Consider the following 13,745-nt stretch of genomic DNA (forward strand, 5'->3'; position numbering starts at 1 on the left):
TCCTATCGAGGTGTCTAAAGTACCTGTGACTTGTAAGTCAGTGCTTTGGAGCCGTTTTCCCAGCAAGAGCCGCCGAAGAGCTAGGGTGAACCTCATGCACAGAAACCTGAACAGTGTCAGTGATGACAAGTGTGTGCGTGAATCTCCCTCTGAACGGCCCAGTGTGCAAGCGGGAAGACCAGGCTACACATGTGTCTCTAAGGAAGGCAGCGAGATCCGTGGTGTCCATCTGTGGGCTGAAATAATACCCAACCTGGTGGGATGAAATATAATGAATGCTAGGTTTCTTCTGACCACCTTGTGTCTGTTCTCCAGTGTCCTTAAGCAGGCACCTCCCACGCGGGACAAAGCCAGGTGAGGGTGAGCAGCCAGCAGCAGCTTCCCCGAGCCTTCCTAACCGGACTGTGTGTAGGTGCTTTTCATGACACTGGCGCCGCTGCCCGGTGGCGGTCACCGCTGATGACTCTTTCTCTCCCTCTGCTTTCAGCTCGAGGACCTGCTGCAGAAGCTGCAGTTCGTCATGGCGTACGTGGCTCCGTGGCAGATGGCCTGGGGCTCCTCCTTTCACGTGTTTGCTCAGCTCTTTGCCATCCCCCGTATCCTTTCCGCTGCTGTTTCCGCCCGCGCTCCGCAGCTGCAGGCCTTTCAGGGGACCCTGGCGATGAAGGACGCAGAGGCTTTACGGCCACACTGTAATGGGGGCGGGGGAGGCACACTGGATTCCCGGTAGGACACTTAGCCCTATAAAAGCTGCTTCCCAATTTTGAACTCTTCCGGCTTCTTAATGCATATTCAGAAGCCACTTTATGTTTTCTGCATCTTCCATTTCCCATGCCCAGGTCTGCAGTAAGATATCCTATCTTTCAAGTGGAAAATTATGGTTTAAGTGCCTTGTACAATGTTGCTTGCTGTATTTAGACATTGTGGGTGGAGTTGATGTATTCAGTGTGTCATTACAGATTAGATGATGTCGTATGATGATATGGTTTAGTTTTAGGTGCTTAATAATATTCGAAACCCCAGAATTCGGTGCAAACAGAACTACCCCAACACCTTGAAGACTAAGTCAACAATCTGTGGTTTTGTTCTGCAGTTGCTAATAGCCGAGGAACCTAATTTTATTATTTGTAGTTTCATTCGGTTTCCTTGTATGTTGTTAAGTGTTTTCATCTTGAGAATTAGTTTTAATGTACTTCAAAACAGATTCGAGCCGCTCGTTGGAAAGATGGCTTTGATGCATTAAAGTGTGTGGGGGGTGGGGGCGAGACAGAGAAAACACACACACGTGTTTTGTGGGAGAAGGAGAAGAGCATGTTTGTGGGTTGGCAGGAAGAGGGGGAAGGGGGGGAATAAAATACACTTCTTGAAAAGAGAGATTAAACAAAAATGTCCTGGACTCAGGCCCGAATTTGCCTTCAGAGGTTTCCCTTCCCTCTGATTTCATAGTTTCTACACTTGTATGTCCCAGGATGTGGCGCGGCGGCTACTTGCACCGGAACCCCGGGAGGAGCTGGCTCACTCGGCACGCCCTTGAGCCTGGCACGTGCTTTTCACATCACAGTTCAGGGGGTGGGTCCTGGGACCCCCGTCTCCACAAGCCTCCCTGGTGATTCACGTCCCCTGATGTGCGTGACCCCAGTCCTAGTCCCTGGCACTCTGGGTGGGTGCTGCTGGCTAGTTCTCAGGTCTGCTCCGCTTCCTGTTCTGTCCACGTCTGCAAGGAGTCTCTGGAATCCGAACTGGGTGTACAGGCGGGGAAACATAGCTGGGATCGTGATGAAGTAGTCCCATGTTCCAGATTTAAAAAAAAAAATTTGTAATGCTTTCCTCCAGAGGTATTTGTTAAAAAATAAGTGTAAAGCCTGGAGGATCCTTTTATTTTTTTTTTTCCAGAGTAGAACTTCCAGGAGACCAAGTAGTGAGAAAGCCACTGTAGTGTATCCTCGGCCATGATTGGTCCATTTCTTGCTCTGACCCCGCTCAGGCGCCATCTGGGTGGAACTACAGGCCACTCCCCCGTCAGCTCCTGGCTGGGCTTTCGGTTCTGTCCCCTGTAGCCCGGGACACTGATGCGGTGACCTGTTGGATTTGGACACGTTCGTCTGTTGGGTTTTTTTTTCTTTTTCTCAATATTTTTAGTGTGTTCCTTTTTAACTTTTCTTATATGCATTTTTATTTTGATTTCATCTTTTCATTTTATGTTTATTTTGTTCTTTTCATAATGTTTCCTTTATTTTTCATTTTTCTTAATTGTCTTCTTGTTTTTGTTTGGAAGTCACCATGTCTAATGACTTCGCAAGCACCTCTGCCAGGGCGAAATGCCCGGTCAGCGGTCACGTGCTGCTGCGCACCCTCGGCAAGGAGTGCTCCGCCTCGGCGCGGCGGGCCCAGCGCGTTCTGACTGGCACAGAGGTGGCTGTGAAAATCGCTAATTGGCAAGGCTTCTCTGGAGTTTTTTGAGAAATTCATTGTCTTAAGAGATTAAGTCACCTCCATATCACCAGGCTATTTGAGTGGATTGCCACCCAGGTCCAGTCTTTCCTCTTCATGAGCACACGAGCGAGCGGAGGGCATTTACTGGACTATCTCAAGAACTCCGGCCCGGGACCGAGGAGGAAGCCCGAGCCACGTCCCGGCAACTGATACCAGCCGTGCGGTGCTGTCACCAGCTGGGAATCCTGCCCGGGGCCCTGAGGCCAGAGGACACCCTTCTGGACAGTGAGCTGCACAGCCAACTAACAGACTTTGGCAGTTTAGAATTCTCAGACCGTTAACTGCACACCTTCTGGGGCACCAGCGCCCGCATGGCCCCTGAAGTCTTGCAGTTGCAGCCCCGTGACGGCCCGAAGGAGGAGGCCTGGAGCCTGGGGGTCACTCTCCACTAGATGGTGACGGGGAACTGCCGTTTGCGGGGAGGACTTCGGCGAACCGGAGCGGCAGATTCTGAATGGGTAGTCCCAATGGCCCATATTTATAACTCTAGAATGTCAAAAACTGTTAAGAAAAAAATGACCGTTGGCCCCAGCCAAAGAATGACCCCGGCAGATGTAATGAATGACCCACGGGTCCACTCAGCCAGGAGAGGGCGCTGGAGCCGCTCCGAGAGCCGCCCTGGGGCGGCACAGACCCCCAGCTAACAGAAATAACGGAGGACCGGAGGACCGTGGGCTGAAGCGGCACGAGATGCAGGAGTCAGTAACAGGAAGAGGATGTCGCGGTGTGCGGCCCTGAAATGACCCTGAAACGGTCATGTGACCGTTTCTGATCCTACACACCAAAGAAAGCAAGACGGAGGGCCGCGCTGTCTGAGTGAGGCTCCGCCCTTCCCCACCCCAGCATCAGCCTTTCCACAGACCGGGACATTCGGGCATCAGGGCAGAAAACCAGTAAGCCTGCCAGTCGCCCCGCCAACCCAAAGTAAAGGGTGCCCCGCCTCCCACCTAGCATGGAAGCGAGGATGAGCCTTCCGCCAGACAGCCTGGATTCAAGGACGACCTTCCTTTCCCCCCGCCAGGATGGCAGTGAGGATGACCGTTCCTCCACCCAGTCTGAAGCCAAGGACCACCAACCACTCCCCTACCTGGCCCGGGGTCCAGGACCGCCACCCCCCCCCACCCCACCCAGCCCTTAGCCTGCCCCGGGGACTCCCCCACCACCCGCAGCAGTGGCAGCACCAGCAGCAGCGGTGGAGCCCCAGAGGGAGGAACCACCCCTAAAGCTGCCTCCAAGCTGCACGGCCCGATGGTGGGACCCCAGCCAGGGCCGGCAGGGGCTGGCTAGAAGGGCCTCCAGGTTCTCCCAGAGTTTATGTGCTGTGGGCTGTTCACTAACAAGCAGCATTTCAAAAGAACAAGCATCAAGCCAATATTTTTATTCCATATCCTCTCCATTTATGTTTAGAATACTTTATTGTTTATGTTACTACAGTTCTCAAGCCAATGTAATTTTTAAAACTGGACGGCCAAGGCTGGGCCGCAGGCAGAGATGCCAGGGAGATCAGGCCACACTCCCCGAGTTTTCGGTGCAGACCCTGAAGGCTCCGAGCCCCAGGTGAGAGCGCTGCCAGCCACACGCGCAGTGTGCGCAGGTGAGCGGACCTGGTCCAGTGGGTGATGGACCTGTGCAGACTGCCACAGCGTTCTGGGTGCAGGATTCACATCAGGAGGGTACCTGGCATCTGCGTGGCCTGCAGAAGCATCTTATCCAGAATATCTGCTGAGCCGGGAGGACGGCCCGGAGCCCCCTGGGGGTCAGGAAGAGAGGCCGCCCTCAGTGCGGGTACACCCCGCAGCCCCCACCAATGAAACTGCAGAGACTGGACTGTTTTCCTGGGGGCTCCCCCCTCCCCCGTTCTCCTTTGCTCCTGAGTTTGTGCGGGTGTTTATTCAAGTATTGGATTCTCCCAAATTTTGTAATAAACTCGCCCCAAAATGCCTATTTTTTCTAGCATACCAAGAGCTGGCCTCACAATGCACGTTGTTCTTCGTTCCTATTCTTAGAGCCGCACTGTTATTTCTAAAGATTTTCAAGGTGGTTTGGCAGAACACGCAGAGGAAAAACGGCGGCACCACCCTTTCCTCTGACCGCGGTCATTTTCTGTAACACCGCTGATTTCAGTTTTTCTAAACAGCCCCTTCAGACAAAGACAGCGGGGTGCGAGAGTGGGGCGGTGTCGATTATTTCCGAAGTGTGTCTGGGGCACCCCGTCTGCGATTTAAAGGCTGTGCAGTAAATGCAAATTATTAGACGGGTGCCAGTTTGCGGTGGAGGGGCTGCACTAAGAATTCAAAACCTGCGGTGATGTCCTGACTCTGGTCTCAGGCGCATCTGCGGCCCTTCCTGCGGCCAGGCGTGCCTGGTCGGGAGAGTTCGGTGACGGTAATGGCCGCTTGTAATTCCGCAGCGGAGTTAAGGCCGGCCTGGGGGACGTGCCTTTCCCACAGCGGTCTGTCCTGTGCGGGTGCTGAGCGCCCTCACACAGGCTCCTCGCGTCCGGCACTCAGTGCTTCCCAAAGAGTAAAAGCAGCGTTAGCGTGTAGTGTGCGTCTCAGACGGCAGCGTGCGTGTTAGCTCCAAACCCCGTCACAACGGGCAGTAGTTCTGCTTGGGGACATGCAGTCGCTTTGTGCCCAAAACTCTCTCTTCCTCAACTCCCACCTCCTCCCTTCAGGGTGACCCTGCAGGCCGACCACTGTGGTCTCGGGACCGGGCTCAGCTCCCCTCCCCTCGGACATCCAAGGACTCCCTCCCACCCTGGGTCCTCCGTCATAAGGGCGGAGGTCACCATGTGACGTCCAACCTCGCGTAGAGCAGGATATCACAGGGCAGACAGCTTAGGAAATGGTATATGGGCCGCCAGGACCAAGCGAACAGGTTCCTAAGACACCAGCCAGTTCTGGATCTCAAGCAATTTCGAAATGTTAATTATTTTATCACTCTATTAAGAAGCTGTGGGTTCCATCCTGGCGTTGAGAGGGGATTCATTTGCTCCATTCTGAAATTGAATTAGCTCTCAGGCCAGCAGGGCACTGTTTAGTAAATTGCTTTTTCCGGCTTCGGCGTGTTTTCTCCCGCAGTCAGTGGCTCCCTCCGTCAGTTTCCGAGCGTGTGACCCCCAGGGGAAGACGGGAATGTTCACCCTTTCGGTGGGTGCAGAGACCAAGCAAGACCACTGCCTTGTAATAATTCCGCAGGCTCAGCCGGATTACCTGTTAAATGTGTGTGTCGGGATGTCATCTGCTTTCTACTCCCTTTGAGCTTCTGCTGACGGGTGTGACCCCTGACCTGTCAGGTCACCTCTTGGCGCTCTCTGTGGGGAATGAAGAGGCCACAAGTGCCCGCTGTCTCGGGTCCCCGTTTCTTGGCCCCGCCCTAGCGATCACGGGCACAGTCTTACATGTTCGCCCCGGCGAGCCTCATCTCTTTATCGGTCCTCCCCGAGTAAAATGATCTCAGAGGTCGTCTGTTCATTTCTGCCCTGCCGCTGACCTGTTCAGTTTCCTTTCCGTCCCTGCCACAATGAACTTTATTTATAGCCTAATATTACTTTCCCCACTTACTCCTTGATTTCCGGATAGTTGTTCCTGACATTGTCAAATGGAAAACAGAATCTTTGGGGAAATGCTGGGAATTGAAAGGAGGAGCCATTCCAGCCCCTCCAGCGTCCTGCCCAGCCCCTGCTGCGCTTGGCTTCGTCCCGGTTCTCCTGCAAGCCCACGGCCAGCGGCCTCTGTCACCCGGCGCCGTGGGTGAGGTGCCTGTCCCTCCCCCATGCCCCCCTCCCTGCCTCCCACCAGGGAGCCCCTCTGTCACCCCACCTTGCCTTCCCACATCTTTTCAGCACCTTCGCTCAACGACAGCCCCCCATGCACTTCCCTGAGGGGCATCGTTTATTGGGAGCATTTTGAGACTCGGGTATTTAGATATTTTCAGCTTTGGGGTGAACAGGAAACTGATGGGTGATAATAGATATCACAGTAGCATATTGTTCTGAAGTTCTCCATTTGAACCGAGGTCAAAATCAAAGGCATTAGATTCACATTGTAGTGCAATAGATATTTGGTACCTGAACGATTCAACACCAGCATGGATTTTCAACAAAGGAGATGTCATTTCATACCTGAAGGTGTCGATGACAGGGAAAATATGAAGATGCGGTTGCTCCGGAAGGAAAAAGCTGAGCTTCAACCTGTGAGAATGCATGGGGAGGTGCCCATAGACAGCCCTGGGCTCCCTCCCTTCTCTGCGCTTGTGTGTAAGTGGGGCTTGGCGGTCCCACCTGCACCCCCACCCGTCACATAACTGGAGCCAAGCCACTGGTGAGGGGCGACAGGCACTTTGGAGCCTGAGTAACTTCTATGTTCGGCTTGGAAATGGGATGCAGAGGTTCCAGCCCTCCTGGCACCTCCTCCAGATATCTGGAGACCACTTGGGCTTTCAGCCAGAAGTTCCAGCCGTGCCGTTTTTCATATTGAACAGTCGCATCTCTGGTCAACCGGGGTGCGTGACAGCGAGGCACATGAGTGAGTGAGAAACCCACACGGAGTGCAGAGACTCGACTGGGGCCACCACAGGCTATGGCTCCACATGTTATAGTTTTGGCTTATAACCCAGACGTGACTTGAGCCATTTGTGTTCAATATATAATAAAAATATGTATTTTTTGAATAGTGGGGAAAGATTCCACAGAGCTGCTGCCTTCCCAAGCAGTGCTAGCATTGTAAAAAGTAGAAGTTAATTTTATTTATTTATAAAGCGACTCCGTACTTTAGTAAATGTTCCACTGTGTGTTCAGCTAAGGACATCTTAGTGAAAAGAAGCCGTTGTTTTCAAACCTGAGGCACCAGACCTTTGCCGTGAATCACACTGAGACCGCTGGGGGTTTTACGAGGATCGTCTGATACCGTGGGGATGAGGTGAGGCCGTGCAGGGTGCTCCTGGAAGGCTTACAGCTATGGACGCGGAGGGCGAGCAGAGTCCTGCCCCCCTTTCTTTGCTTGGCAAGAGAATGGCTGTGATGTAAACTAGTGAGAATCTTCAAAGGTTTTTAGAAATAGAACAAGGAGAAAACATTGTGCCTTAACCCAAAACCCCCAGACTCCGCCCTGCTCTTCTTCCAGACGGCGGCCACGGCCACCTTTTCCACGCCCTTGAGCCCGTTCCTTGGGAGCGTCCTCTTCATCACCTCGTACGTCCGGCCAGTGAAGTTCTGGGAGAAGGACTACAAGTAAGGCCCCGCGGTGGGTGCGGGCTTGCGCTCGCTGAGCTCTGGGCTTCGGCGGCGGGCCCCGTGGTGGCGTTCCTCTGCACGCCTGGCTGGCCGTGGCGGGAGGGAGGTGGGGGTGACAGAGCATGTGTGTCCTGGGTGCCTGCCCAGTTCAGGGACCAGCGCAGGGAGTTCGGGGCTCCTGACAACGTGAGGGATCAATTGCGCCGGCCGCCGCCGGGCGCTAGTCTGGGTTTCAGCAGCTGCGGAGGACAGCGAGCTGTCCCTGCGAACATGAGTCGCTGCCCTCCCCGGAAAGGTTGTCCGAGGCCATTGCCATGGCATGTGACACGCCAGGATGGGCCCGGGGTGGCACACGTCCCCTGTGGGAACATTCTCAATATGCATGTCACGCACTTGTGTTACACACATGCATTGCAGTTCAACGTGAAAGAGGGCCCCCCTGTCTCTGAGCCCCGTTACACGCATAGGATGCGATGGACGCACTCCTGGGCCTTTCGGACGGCCGGCGATCCGTTGCCTCCTCCAGCAAGCGGTGTGGAGTGGGGCGGCCGTTTTCTATGGGAAGGCAGGAGGAGAGGAGCAGTGGGTCCCTGAGTGGTTTCTACAGGGTGTTGGCGGTGTGTGCAGAGAAGGGCCCCAGAGCCCCCGCCGCTCCAGCGGGACGGGCGTCTCTCGCTATACTCGCTCCGAGGGACCTGTGTTGGACCTCCCCAGCCAGAATTCTCCAGCTGTACCTGTGCTTTGCCACGTAAACCCTGGCCCATCTTCTGTGAGACATCTGCACTGTGCACGGCTCCAGCCCTTCACAGCGCACCCTTTGCGTCGCCCGGAGGCTGACCCTAAGTTGGGAGAGCTGTGACGCCCGTTTCTCCTGTCGGACGTTTGTGTGAACATAAAACACGTACCCTTCTGGGCCGGCGGCAGGGCTGCCCCCTGCCTGGGCTCCCACCTCGCCTCCACCATGCCACACTGGCCCGCCCCAGGCCCCTCTCTCCTCTTCCGTTAAATGGGGCACATGACGGGAGGGGGTGAGTTCACGAGTTCACAGACGTGAAGTACCCAGACCAGGGCCTGGCACAGCTGAAGCTCCCCGTGAGCCTGTGGTGCTGGATTCCCCTCTGACCTCTGCGTGTCAGCCTCTGCCCTGCGTGGCGTGGCTGACAGTTGCCACCGTGGCTGCATGCATCGCCGTCCTCCCCCACCCCCGCGCTCCCAGGTAGGGGTGCCCAGGGAAAAGGAACCAAGCCAGAGCCCCCGAGGCAGCCAGTGCTGGGACCACAAGGAGGTCGGGGCCTGGTGCTTCTGGCAGGTCTGATGTCCTCAGAGCCTTGGGCTTCATTCAGGACAAGTAAAGTCGTCCTGAAGTTCACGTGTGAAGAAGTGTCCCCTTACGCATTTGTCTAGAGAGACACCGTGCCCACTTCCAGAGCCAGAGAATGAAAGTGAACAGCCGGCAAGGCGGGTCTGTACACTTTGTGGGGAGGAGCGATTTCAGGGACCTTGTCGGAAGTCTGGAAATCATGCTTCCGGGAAGTGCAAACGCTTTGAAGTAAGAGGTGTGGTCTCTCTCCTGCTTTTCACTGCAAGAAAGTACACTCTACTTTAAACTTGATCGTTGATACAAAGGATTTGTTTCTGTCTCCTGTTCTCAGATGAGTTGGGAATGGGTCTTTCTGGCCCAGGAGGACTTGATATAAGCAACGCACCTCCCCCGTTCAGCTGGAAAGGGTTCTGGCTTCCCCGGTAGAAAGGACACAAGGGGACGGGAGAACTCTTCGTGGGAGGCTCTCGTGCAGGGAGGCGTCCTCACACCGGGCAGGGCAGGGACGTGCTCCCTGACTCGGCACCTCCCTTCCGAGGCCCACACTGCAGGTCCAACTGGGGGTGCGCATGCGTTACTCAGTGTGGGCTCCTGGAACAAGCTCTGGGCATCTTTACTCAGTTTCACGAGGTACCGATTCTGCTGTGGCCCTCAGCTGAGCAGCCTATTACATGTTGGGGGTGGGGAACACCTTTGGGCAGCCTGCCTGTGGGTGGGGGTCCTGCGTGAGGATGTCCACCCTGACCAGTCTCTTTGAAGGAGCCAAGTTGGAGAAAATGTGTAGTCCCCTTCCGGGGGAGGGCGGGGGGCAGTTCCTGATGCAGAACCCAGCGGCTGAAGGTCTGCTGTCAGCATGCGTGAGGCATCAGAGCGCAGAGGCCCCCCTGCTTAAAAGGTCAGGCGGGAATCCGGGCGGTGAGAGCGGCGGGCACCAGGGAAGGCAGGGGCAGGCAGTCTCATCTGGATGCACACAAAGGCTCTGGGAAGCTCGTTCTGTCCATCTCGCACTGTTGGGTTTCATTTCAAGTTCTCGTAGCTTCTACTGTTCGTACCTGAGAGTGAGTGTCCGTCTGTGGGGCCGGCCTCTGTTCAGTCTGATACGGAGGAGCCGTCAGTTCATGTAACGGCTTCTTCGTTCACTAGTTGTGCTGTCACCTTAAACGTTGGGCTACAAGACTCCTCTGGAGCTTTGGTGAGCACGAGTCCCCACCGTGTGGCCAGGGCACTTACAGTCCCCTCCCTGGAGCCCCCCGCCCCCTCCCCCACTTCCCTCCCTTTCTAGTACTCTGGGCTTTCTTTCAGGCGTTTATAAGCCGGCTTTCATTTTCTCCAGTCTGCAGCCAGCTCTCCACTGCAGTGGTAATGCAGCCACTTTAATGCTCTCCGGAGCCGCTCAGTGCATCGCCAGCTCCCTGTAGCAATGCCCAGTCTCCTCCCGGCCTGGGCTGCCTTGAAACCCGCCTCGGGTCCTGTTCCCCGGCGCCGCCCCTCCCTCCCTGGGGCAGAGGGCTCTGCTGTCCCCAGCCTCCTAACTCACCCCTGCCTCTGGCTCTCGCAGGGCCAGCTCACGTCCCCTCTGCCAAGCCTGTGGGGCGCGCTGCTGACTGAGGAGCAAGGAGAGATGCCACCCAGGCCAGCGCTGCTCCACAGACTCTGTGCTGATGGAAATGTCCCACGGGCACATGTGGCGAATGACACAGGGCTAGCATGGCTGGGACCTGCATTTTTAATGCTCTTTCATCTCAACGAGCTAGAATTTAAATGGCCCCGAGTGCCCGGAGGCTGCCCTGCTGGACAGCACTCCCCCAGCCTCCCTCTCAGCCGCACGGTCGCCTCTCTCCCTCAGCTGCTGTTTCACACTTCGAGTATCGTATCTCGGGTTTTCCTCGGGCCCTGTCCTTCCTTCTCTGTACCTCTCCTTCCCACCCACACCCACCTGTGGTCAAAGGGAGGGAGTTAGATCCCGCCTCCCGAGGGAGGAGAGGAGAGGTCCGAGAGGGACTTGCAGGGTAGGACGTGCCGTGTCGCATTCATCTCGGGAAAGCAAACTTGCCCGGTGGCCGCCAGTCCGTCCCCCCGCCCAGGAGTGGGATAGACCATAAGTACCCCCATGTCTGGGCGTGCTCATCTCCCGTCTTTGTGACTCCATGGGCCATGCATGTCCATGCACGTAGTAGGTGTTCTGTAACCGTTCCTCCAGGGAATTAAGCCCAACAATGCTGTGTAAAAGGGAAGGGGAGTTGCAGCCTGGGCTTCATTTGCCATCGTTAGTAAGTTCCCTCTTAAACTGATGTTCACGCCACAAGCCAGGGCTTTGAAGCCTGTCCTGATGGGCGCAGCCCGGAGCCTCCCTCGATCTCCCGGGCCGCGCCAGCAGACGGGCTGTAGTAACGGTGCCTGTGTTTACAAATCCCCGCACGGCAGAGCAGGCTGCAGTAACGGTGCCTGTGTTTACAAATCCCCGCATGGCACAGCGTCTTAAAGAGCCTTGGAAACACATTCTGATAGTGTGACTTATCATCCTTCTCTTTATATATAAACAACCACTGAATCACCAAACTCGGTTATTAAGATGAAACGTATGCTGAGGCTGGAAAGTATTTGACTCGTGTCCCGTGTGTCTCAGAATATGTCTTGGATCTGAAGGAGTTAACTCTCTGCAGCACTAAAGAATGAAAAGTCCATTGACATTGACTTTGTTTGGATACATCAGAAACCTTCTGTAAAATCCGGAATACCATTGCTGTAAGAAGACATATATAACAGCCACCTGAGAGGCAAGCTCAGCTCTCATGATTCCTGCCACATTCTCCAGGTTGGTTTTAAGACGTTAAATGATTTGGGGCATCACCTTTGTCAGCAAATGTACATGAAACATCTCTGTGAGGGCCTGGGGCTTGGCATTGACCAGTGGGAATCCGTCTGCGTCGCTGCAAAGCATCAGCCGCACACCCTGCGGCCTTGGTCCCACCCTTGGCAGCAAGGAGATAGTCAGTGTCACCTAATCCTCAGCTCTTCCTGAGGTGATGACGGTGTAACTGGGAAAGACACCAGCACTTGGGCTGCCTGTCACTACCAAGCCCAATAAGCAATGACAGCGATTGAATCTTTATGGGTGCTTTACTCAGATGGCCAGTGATCCGAGAAGATGGCGGGTTCATACCCTAACAGACCATCTTGCCTTTTCTTTCCAGGCCACCGTTCTTGTACCAGGGAGTAAACCGGGTGCGGTGAGGGCTCTGAGATGCAGGGAGGATTAGGTGATAGAAGCTGTAGCATCCCTGTCCTGGGCGGTTAGCTGTTCCCAGGGGCTGTGGTCCTCTGTCTCTCCCTGGAACACAGAGGCCGGGATGCCTTCACTTGGCCCCAGGCAGTAATCTCAAGCCAGTGCCCCAGGAGGTCGGCTGTTTTCCCAGGAGCCAGGATGGGCCTCATCTGTAGTTTCTGAAACAAAAGCTTTAACATACACATTACTTGCTAGACTTACAACTTTTTACCTTAAGCTAAAGTTTTCCAAGTCCCCTATCAACGGTTCATCCGTAAGTTGAGCTTTGTGGTCAGACAGACCTTGATAAAATCCCAGCCCATGTGTTCAGCTAGGCATTGGACTTTGGGAAATTATCCAGCCTGTGCGCCTCAGTGAAGTCACCTGTGAAATGGAACGGCGGTGTCTTTGTGCGTCCCAAGGTCACGAATACCAGGCAAGGTGGGGGGTCCCTGCACTGAACGTGCAGGTCGCCCCTGCCCCCCGGGTCTGTCCTCAGTCCCCCCATTTTGTTCTCTTCCTTTGTATTTCTACTTTCTTTCATTCAACTTTTAGATATATTTTTTTATTGATTGATGAGAGAGAGAAGCATCGGTCTGCTGTTCCTCTTACTGATGCACTCATTGGTTGACTCTTATCTATGCCCTGACTGGGGATCAAACCTGCAATCTTGGGGTGTTGGGACAACGCTCTAACCAACTGAGCTATCCGGCCAGGGCTGTCATTCAGCTTTTAATTCAGTTATGTCTACACATGTTCTATGTGTGTTGGAACGGCGGGACACGGTCAGATCCACCCTGACACCGCGCAGCCGGCATGCTGTGAGGTGCGTGCAGCACCTCGCCCGGAGCAGGTGCTACGCGTCTTGTGCGGCCCCATCAGTCACAGCCCCCGGCTCCGTTCCGTGAGTGTTGCAGCTACCTTTGGGGGAAAACAGGCTCTCTGAAGCACCACTCTTTTGTGGTTTACCAGGCACCAAAACATGTGATCAGAATATTTCAGCTGGTCTCAGTGGGTTTGCATCAGCCGTACTGTGTTACCTCCCAGCCCCTTCGGGGGTTTATAAAATAGACGTGAGGCAAGCTGGACCCTTGGAATGGCAGGAGCCCCCCACCCCGCCCCCTTGTACCTGTAGCCCCTCCCTCCTCAGGGTGGCACACAGACCCCTCGCCTCACTGGGCAGCCCTGCTGAGCTCCGTCTGCCACACTGTGGGCTTGTCACCGAGCTAAATCTCCGCGTGGGGCCACCCGGATCCCTCAGTCCCCTGGACCCGCCCACTGATGGTGGCGCTCAGCAGCCGGTGTCCCCTTGCTGCAGACATGCTCCGCCCTCGGCAGCTGGAAGGCAGCTGTCCTTCCCTTCCCCTTCGCTTTCCCCCCTTGAAGCGCAGCAGCCCTGGCTGTGCTCTGTGTGAGGCGGCCTAGACCTC

The 13,745-nt window shown here is 55.2% G+C and overlaps 1 protein-coding gene across 1 annotated transcript in view; it reads left to right on the top strand.

Moving 5' to 3' along the window:
* The window catches only part of PCNX2 (pecanex 2), a 204,245-nt gene that overhangs the window by 132,281 nt on the left and 58,219 nt on the right, over positions 1-13,745 (top strand). Inside the window, exons 22-23 of the mRNA XM_028531220.2 lie at positions 488-596; positions 7,597-7,726. Of these exons, the coding sequence (XP_028387021.1) occupies positions 488-596; positions 7,597-7,726 (239 nt within the window). The remainder of the gene's footprint in view (positions 1-487; positions 597-7,596; positions 7,727-13,745) is intronic.

The sequence above is a fragment of the Phyllostomus discolor genome, chromosome 15 (genome assembly GCF_004126475.2).
Source record: "Phyllostomus discolor isolate MPI-MPIP mPhyDis1 chromosome 15, mPhyDis1.pri.v3, whole genome shotgun sequence".
NCBI classification, from domain to species: Eukaryota; Metazoa; Chordata; class Mammalia; order Chiroptera; family Phyllostomidae; genus Phyllostomus; species Phyllostomus discolor.